The sequence below is a fragment of the Macaca fascicularis genome, chromosome 3 (genome assembly GCF_037993035.2).
Source record: "Macaca fascicularis isolate 582-1 chromosome 3, T2T-MFA8v1.1".
In the NCBI taxonomy this organism is placed as follows: Eukaryota; Metazoa; Chordata; class Mammalia; order Primates; family Cercopithecidae; genus Macaca; species Macaca fascicularis.
The window spans coordinates 95,049,425-95,073,265 of NC_088377.1; the positions used below are offsets into that span (position 1 = coordinate 95,049,425).

Genomic DNA, 23,841 nt, shown 5'->3' on the forward strand with positions numbered 1-23,841 from the left:
TTTGTGCCCGAGAAACTGGGAAATTAAAGTTGAAAATGTATATGGGGCAATTATTGAAGGCATTGGTGAGCAAGCCTAGGACTTGATTTGTGGGCTATGGGGAGCCATGAACATTTTTGTGCTGTGTTGCATCAGGAAAAAATTAACCTGACCACGATGAGCCATGATTTAGACGGGTCAGTTAGGATATGGGAGTTCAATTTGATCCATCATCAAACAGATGGAAAGTGAAGCGGTGTGGGCTCCAGCATGGGGCCGTGACAGAGGACGCGGAAAATGTCAGCGGTCCCAGTGCGTCTGTGCCAGCCGCTTTGGCCTCCTGAAGGGCTGCGCGGTGACTGGGAGCTAAGCGCTCCCCTCTTAGTTGGTCCTGGCTGGTGCTGAAAGTGCTTGAGCACACCGCTCCTAGGGCTGACGACCTCTCGGAACCTTACTGGAAAAGCATTTTGCTTTAAGATTCAGTAAACGATGTCCCGTGCCAAGGAACTGGCGTCAACTTGAGGCTCTGGGGTCAGACCCACCGGACTCAGGCCGGCTCTGCCACGTGTTGTCCGCAGTCTCGGCCCGTTCCCTCAGCGTTGGCAACTGGCACTGACTGTCCGATACCCCCGCGATCGTAGGAGAGCAGAGACGTTCCTAATGCCGGGTGCACCACGGGCGGGTCCGCAGGCTTCCCTGACACACTTCCTACAGTCATTTCTTGCAGCTGAGACCTTCCCCTTTAATACCTCGTTAATTAACGTGTAACCTTTTGGTTAAAATGTCAAAGCTAAGACTAACCCCGAAGGAATGAAGCCACGAGAAGTTTTTCAGACTTAGTCGAGCAAGGTTATGGCCCGAAGCGGCGCGCGGGGAAGCGACTGGCAGAGCTGTGCGCACACGGGGTGCTGCGGGCGCTGGGGAGAGTGTGGAGAGGCTGCTTGGAGCTGCACGCTCGGGGTGGGGGGCGGGGGCTGCCCTCCCAGTGAAGCGCGTGAAGGGCGAGCGGTGATGGGTTCTGCGCCAGGGGGGCTGGCAAAGTGTGGGGAGCTGTACATGGAGCTGCGCGCAAGGTGGCGACTGCACGTGCGGGCTTGGGGACTGGGCGCACTGGGGGCTGCAGGCGCTGGGGAGGGTGTGGTGGGCTGTGCGTGGTGCTGCCCTCACCCGAGGCTGCACGCTCGGGAAAGCGCGGAGGCGGGGGTGCTGCGAGCGGTGGGGAGCACGTGGGCGGACACGCAGGGACTGCCAGCGCGAATGGCTTCGACCGCACGCGCCCCACCCCACATTTCACAGTCGCTATGGCGACCGGGAGGTCCGCAACGGCTGCGAGGATAAGTCCGTTGAGGCTGCCAGGCGAGTCAGGCCTTTCTGAACCTCGCCCGACTCGCCTGGGCTGTGCCTGAAATTGACCCAGCTCCACCAGGGATTATGAGAAAACAAGGAGTAAGCTCAAAGCCGCTACAATCTTCCCGCCCCAGCCAGCCTAAGCGGCGGCGCGGGGCCTCCCCCGCCCGGGAGCCGGAGGTGGAGGAGGAGGTGGGAAGATCGGCGCTATGCGGCGGGAACCTGCCAAGGGGCGCCAGGAGGTCCTCCCCGCGGAGGATCCGAAATCTGAAAGCGCGAAAAGGCTTGGAGCTGGAGGTGATGGCCAATACATTTCTTCTCGGCCCCTTCCAGTTCGTCCATAATTTCCTGGCGCAGCTCCGGGAAAAGGTGCACGAACTGCAGGCGCGGCGGTTCTCCAGCAGGACCACTCTCGGCATCGGTGAGGAGAAGACAGGAGAGCCCTAGAGGGAGCCGCATGGCGCTTTTCTTGAGTCTTGAAGGAGAGCAATTTAACAAGCAAGGGTTTGTGGGTGCCTAGTAGTAAATAATAGCAAGGTCCGAGTAGAAAGGAGTTGGCCAAAGATCTTGTCGCTGAACAAGGGGAGAGAGAGAGATGGGGAGTATATTAGTTTGACGGGCTGTCAGATCGCAGAGTGTTTTAAGGTCTAGGAGTTTTAAAGACTGAGGGGAAGGATCAAGGGAAGAGGAAGAGATGAAGATTCCAAGAGAGGAAATAATTAGCGGAGCAAAGGTTGGAATACTTGGGAGGGTAGAATTAAAGGCACAACTCTGAGAAGCTAACTGGAAAAGAGGAGAGAGAATTCCTTTTCTGAGATGGCAGGAACTAGAAAAGCGAGGATTACTATACGGAGAAATGTTAAAGTGGAGATAAAAGAAGTTGGGAGTGCTGGCGACTCAATGGTCTGTTTCAGTGAAGTATGAGGCTGGGTCACCTTCCGAGGTGAGATTGATAGGATGCCCGGGTCCAGGGGACATGCTTCTGTCACAGCTTGGTAAAGGCATGTGATAAGCCCTTCAAGCATTTAGAATACTGGCATCACTACACCGTATCCTTTTTTTTTCAGATGTGTTATGTGGGTTAAGGGAGGGATTGAGAGACACAAAGATTTTGAGCATCTTTGGAAAGCTGGATGAATTTCGTAGTATATTTGACCTTTTCCTTATATATCATCTGAAGAGTTTTTGCCAGTGTATATAATTGTTAGGAGAATTAGAAATAGGATACAAATATAGTTGAATAGGATAGTCTCTGTATATTTTAAAATTAATGAAGCCTAATAACAGTTAATGAGCATCTTTACAACTTTTTACAATTTTCAACCTTTTAAAAATTATAGCAACCGCACTTGCAGACAGTCCAGAAATACACCATGGGCCATACTTTGCCTATCTTGATATAAAACAAGTAAATCTGAGAAGTATTTAAGATAATTCCAGGACAGTTAGTGATGTAGGAAAAGATCTGGATAAGCATGGTTGAGAATTTCAACATTGCAATTGTTTAATTTTTAAAAATTTAATTTCTTCAATAATTATTGAATTAATTTGCATTTATTTTGTTAGCCAAGTGGAGTAATTTTTGAATTTTTAAGAGGCTATTATTGGTGGTTATAAGATGACCTGCCAAGTATATTTGGGATAACCATAAAAAATACCATTATAAAATCTCAGAGGGGAGGTAGGACTTCTGGAATAGCCAAGGAGATGCACTCCTCCATGACGACAGTGAAAATACTTGGAAAATTATCAAAATCATTTTCTTCAAAACTTTGGAAATTAAGCAAAGGTCTACAACAATCTAAAGGGCATTAATTCAAGAAAAGCTGCTGAACCTCTATAAGAACAGCCAAGTTTGTGGTGTTTTAATTTGTTCTATTCCCCACTCTTCTCTTCCAGCTCCATGGTACCTTTGAAAACAAGCAATTCCCCAACCAAACAGGGGCACAGGCTGCGTTTGCAGCTCCTGTAAAAGCTCCATACCCAGAGCAGTGTCTCCCAGCTCCCTGTTGAAGTCTTACATATACATGGGGCGCTGGCACAGGTGACTCCAGATTAGTCTCCTAGGCCATCTAGTAGCTCCTAGGTCTGGGCGCTTGCAAAGAGCTTGCAGTTCATCAAGGGTTGAGTTGCACAATGGGGCTTTTAGATGTGCTGCTGAAGAAGTGATTGCCTATATTTAATCGTCTTCTGATGAATGCTAGGGAAACTGATCTAGAGTGGCTCCTCCTGGTTAGAACTAGTGAAGCATACTGTATATATTTACTTCTTTTAAAAATTTCATATAAAGGAATAGAAAATAATACTGGAAAAAAACAGCAAAAAAGTCACAATCTTCCATAATTCCATCACTCTTACCAATTACCTGAAGTAACAAAACCCTCTCAAGTCTTTCCCTTTGCTTGTCAAGCCCCTCTGCAGAGAGGTAAGCTCTGTTCAGGATTTACTTTGTGTCCTGGATTTTTTCCTATGCTCACAGAGACAGGATTAGCTGGCCATCTTGCTTTGTGTGCTATATTTCTAGACATGTAAAATAATACATTTGAAATACTTGTTTAAATGGTATTTTATAATAAAGCAGCTTTTAATAACTTTCCTTTTTTTCTTTTTTCCAGCCGTCTTTGTGGCAATTTTACATTGGTAAGATTTAGTTTCAGTTTGAAATATTTAGAAACATTTGAATTAAAAATTGCCATCACTCTTTGCATACAGTAAAACAACAACTTCTGGCTATAGTTGTAAAACATCTTTATGTGCACCAATTTATGCATATATTTTGCTTTTTTACAAACTTATATGAAACAGCATTTACAAAATAGATGCATTAGGGGACTAGCAACTTATGAATTAAAATATTTTTGCTTTACCAAATAATTCACTATATGTTTCTTTAAATATCTAGCTTTTCTAGTGTATTTTGCGTGTGTAGTTCATTTAAAACCCTCCTTTATTTTATGGTAATTATATGTTGCTAGTGAAATAACTTTTTTCTTTTTCTTTTTTTTTTTTTTTTTTTTTTTTTTTGAGACAGAGTCTTGCTCTGTCTCCCAGGCTGGAGTGTGGTGGCACGATCTTGACTCACTGCAACCTCTGCCTCCCAGGCTTAAGTGATTCTCGTGCCTCAGCCTTCCGAGTAGCTGGGATTACAGGTGTGCGCCACCACACCCAGCCAATTTGTTGTATTTTTAGTGGAGACGAGGTTTCACCGTGTTGGCCAGGCTGGTGTCAAACTCCTGGCCTCAAATGATCCACCTGCCTCGGCCTCCCAAAGTGTTGGGATTACAGGTATGAGCCAGCACAGCCAGCCAATGAAATAACTGGTGGTAAAGTTTAGTAACACCTGCCAATTGGAAATCAGGTAAAAAAGAAGATAAAGGTTCTGCAGTGGTTATACAGAGTTAAATGGCTTTGAGTCTTTCAGTGTGCAAGCCTGTGTATATTATTTTACAAAAGTGTTTTAAAAACTTCGTAAAATAATATTTTCCTCTGGAATATTTGATTTTTACCTGTACTCAGTGATTTCTACCCTTGGGAGGTATGAGATCTGCCTCTATGTTCTGTAGACACAGTGCTGCTCTAGACATTTAGTCTGCAGGGAGATTTTGATGTTAGAACTGAGGCTGCAATAGTAGGGAATATTCCTGCAGTTTTTGGTACCCTGGCATATGTCCTACATGTAAAGAAGTGTTGGTGGAAAACAGGGTTAATATATGGCACTTTGCTTTATTTTCAGCTTCACTGGCAAGTACTGACTACATAAGTTAGCTATAGCATGATTGTTGACTGCAGCTAATTTTGTTTATCACATATGCTCCTTTCTTCACTGCCTACAGCTGTTGATTCACTACTAAAATGTCTTCAAGCACACACCTGCATTCTTTGGCACTTGAAAGTTGATCCCTTATATGATATTATACTTATTGTAAGTCTGCTTTGATCTAAAGTAATTTTATTTAAAATTATATTTTGAACCTTTTTCAACAGTTATGGAGGTATTTCCCAAGCCTGGTAGATTAGAATCACTTGAAACTTAAAATACAAACAATAACCTGCCTCTGTTCTTATTTAGAGGCCTGGGATGGAAGGAAGGGTGAAAAAAGCCACATGAATTTTAGATGTACAATTAAGGTGGGTTTTTTTGGAGACAGAATCTCACTCTGTCGCCCAGGCTGGAGTGCAGTGGCATGATCTCTGCTCACTGCATCCTCTGCCCCCTGGGTTCAAGCAGTTCTCCTGCCTCAGCCTCCCTAGCAGCCAGGATTACAGACATGCACTACCATGGCTGGCTAATTTTTGTATTTTTAGTAGAGACGGGGGTTTCACCATATTGTGCAGGCTGGTCTTGAACTCCTCACCTCAAGTGATCTGCCTGCCTCGGGCTCTGAAAGTGCTGGGATTACACGCATGAGCCAACGCACCAGGCCACAATTAAGCTTAAAAACCACTGAGTTAAGGAATTTCAGGTGTGTGCCATACTGGATTATAAATGCTTAAAAACATACAAGTTAGTAAGCAAATTATAAAATTACTATTATAACAATTTATTGTTTTCTTTTTATGGCTTTCTTACTTATCACTTATTTTACTGTTGGGTTTAAAACTTGTTCTTATTGTAATATGATACTTCATTTTTTTCTAGGTTACATTTAGTAACACTTTTTGAAAATGATCGTCATTTCTCTCACCTCTCATCTTTGGAACGGGAGATGACTTTTCGCACTGAAATGGTTAGGTTTCTTCTTCTAACGAATTAATTTGTGGTTTAAGAATAGCGAGACTATGAGGTAGAAATGTATTAGGAATTGAAACGAACTTTTGGTGAGCTGCACTGTTTCATAAGCTATAACCCAGGTTTATTATTTAAATAGTAAAGTGTTTGAGATTATTTTTCTGTTACTTATTTCATTATCTCTCACTCTTTCCTACTGCAGACTTCTTAAGATAATAAAGATGAATTATAATAGGTGAGGAAGGAGGTCAGAGGAAGCATTGAGGAAGTGATAAAGCGAAATGAAATGAGATGTTATCAGAAATTGCTTTCTCTTTGGCTACAGTTGGGAGATCCCATGTTTCACCTGGGTCTTTTAATGGTGATGATTATTATTTGGCTGTCTTTTGATTTCAAGATAATCTCTTTTAAGAGATAACTTTTGATATAATTTTTAAATAATTTTCTGTTTTTCGATACTTAATCTTTAAAATGGAGTTTTCTGCCATACACATCTCACATAATTATTGTGAGGAGTAAGTGGGATAGCGAATGCCAAAATTGCACAATTTTACATTTAGAAGACACTACAACCGTCCATCTTCCAGATCTGCTTGCAGCTGGTCGGGGGCCTAGTGAAGCATTGAAACTGGCTCTCCTCACTCTGGCCATTGCTTTTTGTTTAAATTATGGTAAAATTTAGATTTAAATTTGTAATAAAAAATTTCAATGTTTATCATTTAAGCGTACAATTCAGTGACATTAAGTACATTTGTGATGTCTTGCAGATATTATCACTGTCCACATCCAGAACTTTTTGCTATCCCAAACAGAAACTCCACCCACTAGACACTAATCACACCCAACTATATTTTCTGTCTCTATGAATTTGCCCATGCTAGGCCCCTCAGTCACTGCTTTTTAATTTTCATCCCTATATTGCCCCTATAAAGTTTCAAAGCATTGGATACATTAACATATGTATGACATTTGAATATTTTAAAGGTATTTCCAAAGACAGAATATAAAATACTATTAAATAAAGAGTGTAACTGTGGCAGAGTCTGGACTTTGGTGACAGACTGCTGGATTCTAATAGCAGTTCTGTGCTTTCCTGTATGATGGCTAGTCAGGTAACCTCTCAGATTCTCAGTAATTTCATCTGCTCAATAAAAACAATGCCAACCTTAGAGGGGTTTAGGGAAAATGAAGGGAGATAGTGAATGGCAACACATAGCAGAATACTCAACACAAAATAATAGCTGTTATTAGTAACTTATATTTTTAATATTTCCCTAAATATAGACTTTTGCATATTAGGTATCCTTTAATTCTTGTATTGTTTTGTTATCTTCCTAAGCAGAAAGGAAAATTCTTTATGAACTCATATTTTGCCAATCAGCTATGAGGTAATGGCCTTTCAGACATCAGCTAAAACAGACCTTTAATTTAGCAGTTACTCGTGTTGGATGAGGCAGATATGATTATAGCATATAGCATTTTTTAGGGAAAGTGCATTTTAAACAATGTGGCCCTTTTTAGCTTTTTGGATTTTAGGAGTGAAAGCAAGAAACTGATGGGGAAATAAGACACAACATGCTGTTGTTAATCCATGAATTTTAACTCAACAGCACTTTTACTATCCTAATGAAGCCTTTATTTTATATGCTGAAGTGTAAGACACTAAAATAATATGCTTTTTAGTATATAGCATTTGTGAGCAACAATAGTCAATCAACATTGAGCTTTCACCTTGCACAGAGGATTTGATGGAGCTATGAAGTAAGCTAGAAGCATTGGATTCCTTGCTCATGATACTTATGGTCATTATATTTTATTTCCTAAGAGCATGGGAAAAAAAGAAGTAATTTTCTATATGCAAAGTTGTACAGAGGCATGAAGGCATCCCTGTTTATGACAGAATTAATCAGATGTGAACCTTCAAGCATCTCAAATGTGAGGGATAAAACCAGATTTGGGAAAATTAAACATATACAGTCTACACCTTTTAAGACATTATTAGAGAAACTCTTTAAATCGTTTGACCATCCCTCCAACTCTTTAGTTTGAAAGCCTATAGAAAATTTGAAAGTATAGTACAGTGATCACCTGAAAATACGTGCTTTTTAAAGTCCAAGAATGCAAAACAGCAAGGAGTAATTAGGAAGTCTTATTATTGACCTTTTTTTTCGGAAAAAAATGTTCTATAGAAGTGATAAAAATAATTATTTTAAAGTTTTAATTACATTGACAATATGTGCTTTTTTTTTTTAAAGGGACTTTATTATTCCTACTTCAAGACCATTATTGAAGCACCTTCATTTTTGGAAGGACTGTGGATGATTATGAATGACAGGCTTACTGAATATCCTCTTGTAATTAATACAGTAAAACGCTTCCATCTTTATCCAGAGGTGAGTCATCATTTGAGACAAATAATATTTGTAGAGTGATCCTCTTTATCAGATAAAAATAGTCAGCACAATCTTGTTAAAAAGAAAGGGAGGGGAGCTTTCAAGTGAATTAATTTTGTGTATCCTTACAGTTGAGCAGAATATCATAAGTTCCTCTCGTAAAATTTAAAGACCTCAGAAACTGTTGTCTTATGAACTCAAAGAATGAACCTTAGTGTGTAAATAATGGCCAGGGTAATAGACAAGCCAAATGGAAAAGAGAGTCATGGGAGCCAAAAAGGTTCTAAACGGGCATGGGCTTTTGGCTTTGGACACCTCATAGGTGGGCACAATGACCACGCGAAAGGACAGTGAGAGTGATGAGCTTGAATAGTGATCTTGGAGTTACGTTAGTACGGTAAGATTTCTTTAGTCACACAGCCAGAAATCTATTACTATCTTCCAACACTTAGCCTAAAAGAGTATGGTTGTTATAGTAGTCTACAAATACTAAAAATTTGAAAAATGGAGACAAAATTAGTGAATTCGGTTTGTGAATTCAAGATAAATGCTAAATTTGACACCATGGTAAATACTACTGTCGAGTTTAAAGTTGTCTCAGAATCCAGCATATTAATTAAAAGTTTATTCATATTTTTATAGTATTTTAAAATTATTATTCTTTAGATTTTGAAATGCTTAAAACTACAGAGACTTAGAAAATAATATTCAAATGTGTGTGATCAACCATCTAAAATAAATAAATGCTGATCTTTGTCATTTTTGCATCAACTATTTTACAATAATTAAAATATTATAAATACAGTTAAAATCACCTTTATTCTGCTTCTAGTCCAACATACCTTTATTAAAATTTGGTGTGTGTATCCATCCAATTTCTGTTTTCAGAGATTGTTTTATTATGTGCTTTAAGTCCACATAAATGATCTCACACTGAATGTGTCACTGTAGGATTTTTTCTTCAAAATTATATTTTTGAACTTTCTGTATATATATAATTTCTCTAATTTTAACCATTTTATAATTCTAAAGTTTATGTATTTCCCCATCTTAATATATTATTTCCAATTTTTCAGTTACAAGCAATGTAATCTCAAATGTGCACTTCTGTGTGATTTTCTTCTGTATATGTGAAGTATTTTGTCTAGGATATACCTAGAAGTGGACTTGCTGTTATAGAGTGTGTGCTTTTTCAGCTTTACCAGATATTGCTAAATTGCTGTCTGAAGCAAATGTAGCAGTTCACACTGCTGTCTAGAATTTTCTCATATCATTATTAGATTTTGAATTGTCAGACCCTATGATTTTTACTCTTATGATGACTGTGATATGCTTTTTGTTTTAATTTGTACTTCCCTTATTATTTATGGGGATAAATATATTTCCATGTTTAATAAGCATTTGTATTTGTTCTTCTATCAACAACATATATAAATCTTTGTCACCAACTCAGCTTTTTTGAGGTATGACTTACATGTAATAAAATGTGCCAATTGTGAGTGTACCATTCTCTGAGTTTTGACAAAGGTATGAAGCTATATATCCATCACCACAATTGAGTTACAAAACATTTTCAGAATGCCAAAAAATGCTCCATTATGGTAGCTGTCTTTTCCCCCATTGAATTAATTGTCTCGGTACATTCGTTGAAAATTAATTGACCACATCATGTGTGAATCTGTTTCTGGACTCTATTATTCTCTTGATCTATAATTATGCCAGTACCACACTGTCTTGATTACTGTAGCTTTACAATAAATCTTGAAAGTAGATAGTTCTCTCACTTTGTTTTTCCTTTTTAAAATTGCATTTCTATCTAAATGTTAGGGTCAGCTTATTAATTTCTCAAAAAAAAAAAAAAAACCTACTGGGATTTTGGTTGGGATTATGTTGGATTTGTACACATATTTGGGAAGAATTGACATCTTAACAATATTGAATTTTCTAATCCATGATCATAGTATAGATCTCCATCTTGTTGATTATTTTTAATTTGTCTCAGCAATGTTTTGTATTTTTTCAATGTACAGTCTTCCCCAGTACTCTTTTATTATAAATGGTATTATTTTAAAATTTTTATTTTTCCATTTTTTGTTGCCTTTGTATAGAAATATAGTTGATTTTGAATATTAACTTTGTACCTGCATCTTGATGAAGTCAGCGGTTCTAGTAGCTTGTTTGTAGAATCCTTTGGATTTTACTATGCACATGATGATATAGTCTGTAATTAAAAGCAGTTTTATTTTCAGTAGGTATACCCTAAGTGTTTTTAAAACAGCTTTATTGAGGTATAATTGACATATGATAGCTGGTCATATAGATGAAGTGTAAAGTTTGATTAGTTTTGGCCCACCTGTAAAACCATCACCACAATCAAAACAATTGGCACATCCCTCATCCCGAAGTTTCCCTGTGCTCCTTGGTAATCCCTCCTTCCTTCATCTCTCTTTGGCCACATCCCATCCCTAGGAAACCACTGATATTCTCTTTGTCATTATGGTTTAGTTTGCATTTTCTAGAATTTTATAGAAATAGAAACAGAGTTGTTCTGTGCCCAGGTCTTAATTTATGCGATTGACTGAGTGATGACACAGATAGATCAGTGCCACCAAAAGAAGAATTTATGATTAATACTTCCATGGAGAAGAGGACAAGTCACATCACACAGAGCCACAGGAGAGATACAGTTTGGTCAGGCAGAAGCAGTACTGAGGGTAAAGCCTAAGTTGGGGTTTTTATTGGGGTTTCTGTGGGAAAGGCAAAATGGGCAGTGTTTAAAAAACAAAATAAAAAAACAAAATCGAAAGACAGTTGACACACTGAGAGAAGATATTTGTTTGGTTTCTTTTTGTTTGTTCTGAGACAGTCTCACTTCATCGCCCAGATTGAAGTGCAGTGGTGTGATTTTGGCTCCCTGCAGCCTCCTCCTCCCAGGTTCAAGCGATTCTCCAGCTTCAGCCTCTGAATAGCTGGGATTACAGATGCATGCCACCACACCTGGCTAATTTTTGTATTTTTAGTAGAAACGGGGTTTCACCATGTTGGCCAGGCTAGTCTCAAACTCCTGGCCTCCAGTGATCCTCCTGCCTTGGCCTCCCAAAGTGCTGGATTACAGGCGTGAGCCACCATGCCCGGCCAGGAGAAAATATTTGCAATATACCTCACAGATAAAGGGCTAATACACCTAATATATAAAGAACTCTTAATTCTTTATATATTTAGCTTCTGGAGGCTTCAGGTGTCAGTTTGGTGATGAAGAGAGCGGGAATGATGACACTCTCATTCCTACAACAACAAAAATAGCTGGACAAACTGCAAGATAACACCTTTTCTTAAACCCTTCAGAAAACTGAAGTCAGAGGACAACCAACGCAGAATTTCAAGGACAGGTGCCTGCAGAAGGCAATAGGAACTGAGCATTCTGGGATAGGAACTGCTCGACTGAGATAGACGCTTTTGAATGCCATATAAGCTGGTACAAAGATTAAACCAGAAATTTTTTAATGAACTGCTACAGACTTGGTGTGAGCTGGCATGAAATGTGAAGGTGAGCAGGCTCTCTCAGGGAAGATTGGGGAAGTATTTAGAGAAAACTTTCCTATGGTGCTGGCTAGGGGACAGGAAAAGCAATCATTGCTCAGACTCTGCGCACACCCATGTTGTGAAATCTTTCCTAGGAAAAGAAAGCCATTATCTGCAGGGAGAACGGTATCAAACCCATTGTCTGAGGACACTGGTGGTTATCCAGTGAAGCTGGTGAAAGAGAACAGGCAGGAAAAAAAAAAAAACCCTAAATGTTAAAAAACAGTCATATTCCTTGAGAAGGGAACATTTATGAAGGGTACAGCCCCCAAGTCCCAAGTTCACAGTACCTGCCTAAGATTGAGGCTTAATTGGAACATCAGAAAACCTGTCACTCTTCCCCCATTACATGAACAATCCTTTGGTAAAAATCACAGTGGAATGTGACCAAGTGAGTTTTGCAAGGCATTTTCTTTCTAGGGAGCAGCACAAAGGAAAACCCAAAACCAAGTTCAAAACAAGGTACCACTACAGGAATTTGAAATCGCTAGTGTCCATAGCAGCAACAAACTCCAGCTTTAGTAACTATAGCAATTACAAATTTCAAATCCAGCCCACCCTAACTAGATTAACACAAATCCTTACAATAAAAACCTAACAGTAAGAAAGATGTTCTTATTTTCAAGCATAAAAATACTGACCTCTCTGTTTACTGTCTTATACAATATGTCTAACTTCCAGCAAAAATTATGAGGCATACCTAAAGGTAAGAAAAAGCACAGTCCAAAGAGACAGAGCAATCATCAACCAGACCCAAAGAAGATACAGATACTGGAACAACTGGACAGATTTAAGTCACTATGATTAATATTTTAAAGACCCAAGTGGAAAAGATAGATGATATGCAAGATCAGACAGATAATTTTAGCAGAGAGATGGACACTATAAGAATCAAAGGGAAATGCTAGACATAAAAAAAAGAAGTAAAAAATGCCTTAGATGGGCTCATCAACAGACATAGCACAGCAGAAGAAATAATCAGTGAGTTTGAACATAGGTCAATAGGAATGCAAAGAGAAGAAAAAGTGGTGGAAGGAAACAATAGAGCATCTAAGAGCTGTGACACCATATCAAATATTCTAATATACGCATAATTAGAATCCCGGTGGGAGAGGAAGATGAGGAAGAATAAATATTTGAAAAATAAATGACTGAGAATTTTCCAAAATTAGTAACAGATACCAAACCACAGATCCAAGAAACTCAGAGAACATCAAAAAGGATAAATACCAAACAAATGCATGAATGAATAGATAGATAAACCAAATATGCATATACAAACCTAGGGGTAAATGTAAACACATTAAAGAGTATGAGACAGAGACTATCTCACAAAGCCTAAAATACTTATCATCTGGCTCTTTATAGGAAAAGCTTGCTGACCTCTTATCTAAGAGAATGAATAGACTAGGGATATAATGTGAGTTTCTTGTGCAGCACCAAGGGCTTCATTTGAGGTTGATGGTGTTGAACTGAGAACAAAACCAGCCAACAGAATTGTGTTTCTCCAGCTATAATCAGATTCCCAAGTATGAACACAGAGAAAATGGAGAGTTGGATTTAATCATGTTGAGTCAGCTTTCCCTTGGATGTAGAAAGCCAAAAAGAACATTGCTCGTGGCCTTCCAGCAATGTCAGCAGCAAGAACAATAAAAGCCAAACAGTCTTCAAATTTACAACTTTTCCTGAAGCAGTCAGGGAGCTGAGATCACAGGGCAATCAAATAACCCAAAATAAATTAAAACAAAAAAGCACATGCAAGGAGAACAGAAACAAGCATTTAATTACGCGGGTCGTGCCACTAGACACAATGGTAAGGAATTCAACTCAAATTGTTCACCAGTCAGTCAGTAAATGCCTAGTATGGGTTAGCAAGGGAATTTGCAATTGTTTACAGACATTTTTACACAGATCTCATAAGGTGCCGACAAAAGATTAGCAAGAGTGCTCAGAAAGCATCCTCCATGGTAAAGCCTGGGAGAACAGGAGCCACTTAGAGAAAGGCATGAAACCCACCCACCCGCTTCTTCCTTATCTCCCCTGTAAGTTTTAAACTCTCTTATCTTAAACTGCTGGGGGAAAGGTAACAAACACTGTCCTTTTCACATTACTGGTACAAAAATAGGCCACAGATCCTGATATGGTCCTTGAGCCTTACTTTTACTAACCCCTTGATGCCCGTTTCATATCTTCTCTTTCCAGTTATCCCAAACCTCCTCACCCCCTTTCATTCTCAGCGAATGACCTTGTTTTCTCCTGTTTTCCTGTGCCCATTGTATATTTCCCAGCTGTGTCCTAGGTGCCTACTTCCTGGAATATGGAGTTGATTCAATATCATATTTGTTGAATGAGTGAAACTGTGCAAATTTCCTTGTGCTACATACTCAGTAGTCAATGGATACAACCTAAGCACAACCAAAATTAGGTTTATCTGTATCCTCACCTGCATTTGGTATTGTCACTATTTTTTATTTTACTCATTCTAACACATACGTAGTGATATATCATTATAGTTTTAATTTGCATTTCCCTATTGACTAATGATGATGTACATCTTTTTGTGTTTATTTGCCATCTGTATGTGAAACGTGTCTTTATGTATTTTGCTCCATTTCTATTTGAATTGTTTGTTTTATGAATTTTGGATCTTAGGATGTTCTTTACATATTATAGATGCTAATTATTTTTCATATATATGGCTTGCAAATATATTTTCCTAGTCTGTAGCTTGTCTTCATTCTCTTAAACAGGGTCTTTATCATACTATTGTTGAGTTTGTCTCAATTTTGGGGGAATTTCTGTCTAGTTCTATCAACTAAAATAACTAGTTGAAAATACTAATTCTAGTTTTTTGACAGAGGGATTCTGAAGTCTCCTAGTAAAATTATTTACTTGTGCATTTCTCCTTTCACATCATCTGTTTTTCTTCACATATTTTGTAGCTCTATGTTTGGTGCATATGCATTTAGGATTGCAGGGTCTTCTTGTTGGATTTTTAAAAAAATAATTTAACGATGACTTTTTCTTCCTTCTCTGATAATTTTGTTTGCTCTGAAGTGTGCTTTTTTCTGATAACGGCATAATCACTTCTGCTTTCTTTTCATTACTGTGTGTATGATAAATTCATCATTTTCCATCCTTTCACTTTCAGCCTGACTTTATTCTTATATTTGAAGTGAGTTTCTTTAAACAGTTGGGTAATATTTTTAAATCCAATCTGTCAATGTATGTCTTAATTGGTATATTTACCAGTTGGCCACTTTTATTTAATATAGTTATTAATATGTTAGAGTTTAAGTCTGAGATTTTATTTTGTGGTTTCTATTCGTGGTTTTCAATTTCTGTTTTCTTTGTTTTTAACCTTCTTGTGGCAGAACATTTTACTTGAACATTGTTTAGAGTTATATTTTGATTTATCTATTTTTAAAATATATCACTTTACAAAGCTTTTTTTAGTGGTTCTAGTGATTATATCAACACTATTTATTACAATCTGTTGCTGCTGTCATTTTACTGTATGTTTTAATCATCAAACTTATTTTAAACTCAAGTTTTACACATATTTTATAAACTCAGGAAGAAAGTGAAGGCTTGTTTTATTTTATCCATGTTTTTTATTTCTTCCTCTTTGATGTTCCAAGATTCCTCCTTTTATCATTTCATTTCAGTTTAGGGAATTTTCTTTAGCTATACTTTTAGAATAGGTGTCTGTTCTAAAAGTTCTGCTGGCTGCATTTTTTTTTTTTTTTTTTTTTTTTTTTAGTTTTTCTTAACTCAGAGAATGCAGTTTCTTTTCATTACTGAAGGATATTTTTGCTGGACATAGGATTCTGGGTCAATAGTTCCTTTCTTTCAGCATACGGCAAGTGTTGTGCCATTTTGTTCTGGCCCTCCATAGTTTCTGATGAGAAATCCACTGTTAGTTGAATTCTTTTTCTCTTTTGGGTAAGATTTTGTTTTTCTCTTGTTGTTTTCAGTATTTTTTTAAAAATTTAGCCTTCAAAAGTGTATCAAAGTATAATATTCAAAGTTCAAATGTTTTCTAAAGTATGTTGTGTTTTAGTGTGGATTTCTTTAGATTTTTTCTGTTTGAGATTTGCTCAGCTCCTTGAATATTTAGGTTTATATCTTTTGCCATGTATGGGAAGTCCAGTCATATTTCTTTTTCTTTCCTTTTTTTTTTTTCCTTTTTTTTTTTATTTGAGATGGAGTCTCGCTCTGTCACCTAGGCTGGAGTTCAGTGGCCAGATCTCAGCTCACTGCAAGCTCCGCCTCCCAGCTTCACGCCATTCTCCTGCCTCAGCCTCCCAAGTGGCTGGGACTACAGGTGCCCGCCACCTCGCCTGGCTAGTTTTTTTGTATTTTGTAGTAGAGACGGGGTTTCACCGTGTTAGCCAGGATGGTCTCGATCTCCTGACCTCATTATCCGCCCGTCTCGGCCTCCCAAAGTGCTGGGATTACAGGCTTGAGCCACCACGCCCAGCCTTTCTTTCTTTTTTATGTATGTATGTATGTATGTATGTATGTATGTATATATGTATTTATTTTGAGACAGGATCTCACTCTGTCGCCCAGGCTGGAGTGCAATGGTGCAATCTCAGCTCACTGCAGCCTCTGACTCCTGGAGTCAAGGGATCTGCCTACCTCAGCCTCCTGAGATGGGCAACGACCATACCTGGCTAATTTTTTTGAATTTTTTGTAGACGTGGGGTTTCACTATATTGCTCAGGATGGTCTGAAACTCCTGGGCTCAAGCAGTCTGCCTACCCTGGTCACCCAAACTCTGGGATTACAGGCATGAGCCACCGGGACCAGCCTTAGTAATTATTTCTTTGAGTTCTTTTTCAGCCCTGCCTCTTTCCTGTCTCCTTCCAAGACTCCAATGACATGAATACAGGATCCTTTGTTAAAGTTCCACAGGTTCCTAGGGCTGGTTTTTTGTTTTTGTTTTTGTTTTTTTAATTCTGTTAGCATTTGTTTTTTCTCTTTTGCTCAGATTAATTTCTATTGTTCTGTCTTCTAGTTTACTGGTTATTTTCTTCGATCTCTGCCATTCTCCTCTTATACCATCCATTAAGGTTTTTTATTTAGATTATTTTATTTTTGAGTTTTGAAAATTTTGACTTTTCTTTATCTCTTCTGTTTTTCTGCTGACACTTTTTCTTCTTCCAACTTCTGTTTTAGGTTCATGGGGTACATGTGTGGGTTTGCTATATAAGTGAATTGCATGCAGTGGGGATTTGGTGTATGGAGTATTTTGTCACCCAGGTAATAAGCATAGTACTCAATAGGCAGTTTTTCAGTATTCACCCTCCTCCCACCTTTCACCCTCAAGTAGGCCCCAGTGTCTGTTGTTCCCTTCTTTGTGTCCGTGTGTACTCAGTGTTTAGCTCCACTTATAAATGAGAACACGCAGTATTTAGTTTTCTGTTCCTGCATTAATTCAGTCAGCTTACTGGCCTCTAGCTCCTTCCATGTTGCTGCAAAGGACATTATCTTGTTCTTTATAATGGCTGCATAATATTCATGGGGTATATGTACCACATTTTCTTTATCCATTCCACTATTGATGGCATTTAGGTTGATTCCATGTCTTTGCTGTTGTGACTAGTGCTGCAGTGAACATACATGTGCATGTGTCTTTATGGTAGGCTAATTTATATTCCTTTGGGTATATACCCAGGAATGGGACTGCTGGGTTAAATGGTAGTTCAGTTTTATGTTCTTTGAGAAATTTCCAAATTGCTTTCCACAGTGTTTGAACTAGTTTACATTCCCACCAGCAGTGTATAAGCATCCCCTTTTCTCCACAACCTTACCAGCATCTGTTTTTTTTTTACTTTTTTTTTTTTTTCTTTGAGATGGAGTCTCGCTTTGTCACCCAGGCTGGAGTGCAGTGGCGCGATCTCAGCCTACTGCAAGCTCCGCCTCCCGGGTTTACGCCATTCTCCTGCCTCAGCCTCCCGAGTAGCTGGGACTACAGGCGCCCGCCACCTCGCCTGGCTAGTTTTTTTGTATTTTTTAGTAGAGACGGGGTTTCACCGTGTTAGCCAGGATGGTCTCAATCTCCTGACCTCGTGATCCGCCTGTCTCGGCCTCCCAAAGTGCTGGGATTACAGGCTTGAACCACCGCGCCGGGCCCTACTTTTTAATAATAGCCATTCCGATTGGGTTAGTGTGGTTTTGATTTGCATTTCTCTAATGATTAGTGATGTTGAACACTTTTTCATATGATTGATGGCCACATAAATATCTAATTTTGAGAAATTTGTGTTTATGTCTTTCACCCACTTTTTTTTCATGTTTTAAAAAAAGTGACATTGTTTTATTACTATCCACAGGTGGGGCCTGCATGATGTGGTGGGTGTGCTGGGCTCAGGGGACGTGTGGGCTGTGAGGAGGAGATGATGACAGAAAGGCTGGAAGGAAAGGGGGTGGGTTTGAAGGCCAGGCCCAAGGGGTCCTCAGGTCCATTTCTGGGAAGGGACAGCCTTAAGGAAGGAGTCATGGCAAGCCACAGCTAGGCCACCAATCAGATTAAGAAATTCTGGGAAATCTAACTGCCCATTCCAGTTTCTTCATGCGGTCAAGGGGTCCTTCTGGTTCTTTGTGAAGACAGCCAGCTCTGTATTCATGAAGCTTAGGAACTCCGTCTTGGAGAGACTGCAGTTGTAACCATCCTTTCCAGCCTACTTTTGGAAAACAGCAATCAGGGACTCAATGCACCACTCAGTCTCTGTAAGGCTGGAGATTTTTGCCATGTTGGAGCTGAGCGATGCGCAGGAGGCTGTGACTGGGAGTGGCACGGAGTACCCATTTTTTAATGGGGTTGTTTTTTTACTTTTGATTTGTTCCTTATGGATTCTGGATATTAGACCTTTGTCAGATGACTAGTTTGCAAATATTGCTCCCTTTCTGTAGGTTGTCTGTTTACTCTCTTGGTAGTTTCTTTTGCCATGCAGAAGCTCTTTAATTTAATCAGGTTGCATTTGTCAATCTTTGTTTTGTTGCAATTGCTTTTGGCGTCTTCGTCATGAAATTTTTGCCAGGGTCTATGTCCAGAATGGTATTTTCTATGTTTTCTTCTAGGGTTTTCATTGTTTTAGGTTTTACATTTCAGTCTTTAATTCATCTTGAGTTGATTTTTGTGTATGGGGAAAAGAAAGGGTGAAGTTTCAGTCTTCTGCATATGGCTAGCCAGTTATCCCAGCATCATTTACTGAATAAGAAGTCCTTTTTCCTGTTCACTTGTTTTGTCAGGTTTATTGAAAATCAGATGGTTCTAGGTGTGTGACTTTATTTCTGGGCTCTCTATTCTGTTCCATTGGTCTATGTGTCTGTTTTTGTGCTAGCACCATGCTGTTTTGGTTATTGTAGCCTTGAAATATAGTTTGAAGTTGGGTAGTATGATGCCTCTGGCTTTGTCCTTTTTGTTTAGGATTGCTTTGGCTATTTGAACTATTTTTTGGTTTCATATGTTTTATTTTAATTAATTAATTAATTAATTAATTTTAACCTTATTTACGTTGAAGGAGTATCCCTATAAGTTTTAGAATAGTTTTTGTAATTATGTGAAAAATGTCATTGGTAGTTTGATAGGAATAGCATCGAATCTGTAAATTGCTTTCCATAGTATGGTCATTTTAACAATATTGAATCTTCCTATCCATGAGCATGGAATGTTTTTCCATTTGTTTTTATTGTCTCTGATTTCTTTCAGCAGTGTTTTGTAATTCTCATTGTAGAGATCTTTCTCCTCTCTACTTAGCTGTATTCCTAAGTATTCTTTTATAAGTTTTTTATTACTTTTTTGTGGCTATTGTGAATGAGATTGCATTCTTGATTTGGCTCCCAGCTTGGACATTGTTGGTGCATAGAAATACTACTGACTTTGGTACATTGATTTTACATCCAGAAAGCTTGCTAAAGTTTTAAAAAGACATATCTAGGAGCTTTTAATTAGAGACTATGGGGCTTTCTAGGTATAAAATTATAGTGTTTAGAAAAAAGATAGTGTGAATTCCTGTCTTCCTATATGGATTTATTTTCTTTCTTTCTCTTGCCTGGTTGCTCTGGCTGGGACCTCCACTACTATGTTGAATAGCAATGGGGAAAGTGAACATCCTTTTGTTGTTCCAGTTCTCAAGGCAAATGCTTCTAGCTTTTGTCTGTTCAGTATGGTGTTGGCTATGAGTTTGTCATAGATGGCTCTTCTAATTTTGAGGTATGTTCCTTCAATGCCTACTTTGTTGAAGGTTTTTAAAATGAAAGGATGTTGAATTTTATCAAAAGCCTTTTCTGCATCTATTTCGATAATCATGTGGGGTTTTTTTTAGTTCTTTTATGTGATCGATCATATTTATTGATTTGCCTATGTTGAACCAACCTTTCATCCTAGGAATAAAGCCTACTTGATCGTGGTGGATTAGCTTTTTGATGTGCTGATGGATTCAGTATGCTAGTATTTTGTTGAGGATTTTGCATCTATATTCATCAGATATATTGGCCTGAAGTTTTCTTTTTTACATTGTGGCTCTGCCATGTTTTGGCATCAGAATGATGCTGGTCTTATAGAATGAGTAAGGGAGGAATCCCTCCTCAATTTTTTGGAATAGTTTCCGTATGATTGGTATCCACTCTCCTTATATGTCTGGTAGAATTTGGTTGTGAAGTCATCTGTTCCAGGGCTTTTTCTGGCTGGTAGGCTTTTTATTGGTGATTCAGTCTTGGAACTTGTTATTGATCTGTTCAGCGTTTTCATTTCTTCTTGGTTCAATCTTTGGAGTTTATGTATTTCCAGGAATTCAGCCATTTCTTCTAGGTTTCCCAGTTTGTGTCCATAGAGTTGTTCATAATAGTCTCTCAGAGTTTTTTGCTTTTCTATGGGGTCAATGGTAATATCTCCTTTGTCATTTCGATTGTGTTTATTTGGGTCTTCTCTCTCTTTCTCTTTATTAGTCTAGCTAGTGGTCTATTAAGCTTACTTGTTCTTTCAAAGAATCAACTCATGGTTTTGTTGATCATTTGTATGGTGTTTTGTGTCTCAATTTCATTCAATTCATCTCTGATTTGGTTATTTCTTATCTTCTGCTAGATTTTGGGTTGGTTTGCACTTACTTTTTTGGTTCCTCTAGGTGTGATGTTAGGTTGTTAATTTGAGATCTTTCTAACTTTTTGAAGTCGGCATTTAGCTCTGTAAACTTTCCTCTTAACACTGCTTTAACTGTGTTCCAGCAATCCTGGTATGTTGTATCTTTATTTTCATTCGTTTCAAAGAATTTCTTGATTTCCACCTTAATTTCTTTGTTGAATCAAAAAGTCATTTGGGGCAGGTTGTTTAATTTCCATGTAATTGTGTGGTTTTGAGAGATGTTCTTAGTATTGATTTATGTTTTTTTTTTTTTGCTGAGACTTTCTATTTCTCTGGCAAGTTTTTCAATTTTTCCATTTGTTTTAAGCATGCTCATTAGAGTATATTTATGACTGTTGCTTTAAAATCCTTGATAATGCTAATATTTCTTTCATCTCAGTATTGGAATCCATTTATTTTCTCATTCAGTTTGAGACCTTTCTGGTTCTTGATGAGTCATTTTCACTTGAAACCTAGACATTTTGAGTATTATGAGACTGGATTTTATTTAAACCTGCTATTTTAACTGGATATCTCTGGCATCACTCAAGCAAAGGAAGGGGAAAAAGGGGGAAGGCACCATCTTGTTGCTTTCAGCATCACCTGAGGTCAGGAGTTTGAGACTAGCCTGGCCAACATGGTGAAACCCTGTCTCTACAAAAGATACAAAAATTAGCCAGGCGTGGTGGCAGGCACTTGTAATCTCAGCTACTTAGGAAGCTGAGGCAGGAGAATTGGCTTGAACCCAGGAGGAAGAGGTTGCAGTGAGCCAAGATTGCACCACTGCACTCAAGTCTGACTGAAAAGAGTGAGACTCCATCTAAAAAAAAATTTAAAAAGAAAAGAAAAGAAAAAGAAAAGGCCCAGGGAAGGTGGAAATCTAACTTCCCCACTTGGCCTTTGTTTATATGGTAGGGGTGGAACCACTTTTTTTTTTTTTCTTTTGACTTTTTTGGTACTTTTTGTATATTTGTCTTAGTCTGTTTTGTGTTGTTTGAACAAAGTATCTGAGATTAGGTAATTTATAAAGAATAGAAATTTATATCTCACAATTCTGGAGTCTAAGAATTCTGGAGTCCAAGGAAGTCCAAGATCAAGGCGCCAGCAGTTTTGGTGTCTGGTGAGGGCTGCTCTCCGCTTCCAAGATGGTGCCTTGATGTTGCATCTTCTGAAGGAGAGGAACCCTGTGTCCTCACATGGCAGACCTGTAAGAGGTGTCCATTACCTCTTACAGGTCCCATCTCTTAATACTATCACATTGGCCATTAAGTTTCAACACCTGAATTTTGGATGGGACACATTCAAACCATAGCAGTGCCCATTGGCGTTTCTGGATTGCCAGCCTCTTTAACTCCAAATCTGAGAAAATGAGGCACAGAGAGAGCCCATGGAACTCATAACCATGTTGTTCTTTGGGTCTCAAGTCTGTCTTCTCTCTACTTTTCAGAGTCTTCTTATGTTTGATTTGCATATAGCTCAAAGGGTTTTCAGTTGTACTTCAAGGGAGTAATCAGGAAAAGTACATCCACTCCGTCTTCCCAATAGCAAACATTTGTATTACTTAAATATTTATATATTGTATTTTCATTTTCATTCAGTTCAAATTATTTTCTAATTTCTCATGTGATTTCTTCTTTGATCCATCAGCAGTTTAAAATTGTGTTATTATGGACACAGGGAGGGGAACAACACTCACTGGGGCTTGTAGGCGAAGGGCAGGGCAGGGGAAAGCATCAGGGAAAAGAGCAAATGCATGCTGGGCTTAATACTTTGATGATGGGTCAATAGGTGCAGCAAACCACCATGGCACACGTTTACCTATGTAACAAACCTGCACATCCTGCACATGTATCCCGGAACTTAAAAATAATAATAATTTTAAAAAATCTTCTAGAAACACACACACACACAAATAACAAAATAAAATAAAATCATGTTGCTTAATTTCCAGGTACTTGGAAAATTTCTCAGATTTTGATTTCTGTAAGTGTTTAATGTAATTTGTAATAGTAACAATTGGATAATATAGATCTGCCTAAGATTAAAGCCGCAGTTTTCTGTACCAACTTTCTCTGCATCCCTGCTTACTCTTTGGAGGCACTCTTCTGTTTTTATTTACTCTAATGGCTATCTTCATAACTCTAATGTAAATGCAAAAACCTGAATGCAAAAACCTATTTCCTGTAACTTCAATTTCAGTTAATGTTGACTTTCTCTGTATATATAAAATGAAGGTTTAACTTATTACAATAGCCCCATTTCTCTGTGTTTGATACTTAGTATTTTTAATTTTTGGTTATACCTGAATCTTAATTATACAGTAAAATTCTCTATTTCTTGTTTCATTAATTTCGGTATGGTCTCAGTGACAACTTTCTTTTTTACTTATTCAACAATATTTATTGAATAATTAGTAAGCACAGTTTTCAATTTCTTCTTTGACATTATCAAAAATGTCAAAAGTAATTATAATGTAGTTCAGTTGTTTTTAAAACTTGAGAGCATTATGAAGAACAGGACTTGTTCCCAGTCTTTTCACATCACAGAGATAAAAAATTGAGAGGATCTAGATTTACTCCAACACTACGTAGTACTGCAATGTTGAATTTTATGTTCATACTTATTGTGTTCACAGGAAATAAATTTCTCATTTACAAATAAAAATGTAAGTTTAGAACAGA

General features: G+C 38.3%; 1 protein-coding gene and 1 pseudogene across 3 annotated transcripts in view; one reads left to right on the plus strand and one right to left on the minus strand.

Annotated features, from left to right (window-relative positions):
• Positions 1 to 1,031: 1,031 nt before the first annotated feature.
• LOC101926462 (probable C-mannosyltransferase DPY19L2) overlaps positions 1,032 to 23,841 on the plus strand; it is a 118,261-nt gene continuing 95,451 nt past the window's right edge. For 2 of the 3 annotated variants that reach the window (XM_074036586.1, XM_074036587.1), the window contains exons 1-4: positions 1,032 to 1,747; positions 3,942 to 3,966; positions 5,966 to 6,053; positions 8,311 to 8,448. In XM_074036586.1, coding sequence (XP_073892687.1) covers positions 1,411 to 1,747; positions 3,942 to 3,966; positions 5,966 to 6,053; positions 8,311 to 8,448 — 588 coding nt within the window. In that variant the 5' untranslated portion in view covers positions 1,032 to 1,410. The remainder of the gene's footprint in view (positions 1,748 to 3,941; positions 3,967 to 5,965; positions 6,054 to 8,310; positions 8,449 to 23,841) is intronic. The other variant, XM_065542142.2, reaches the window with a different exon arrangement.
• LOC102125330 (protein S100-A11 pseudogene) lies at positions 18,448 to 18,791 on the minus strand (annotated as a pseudogene).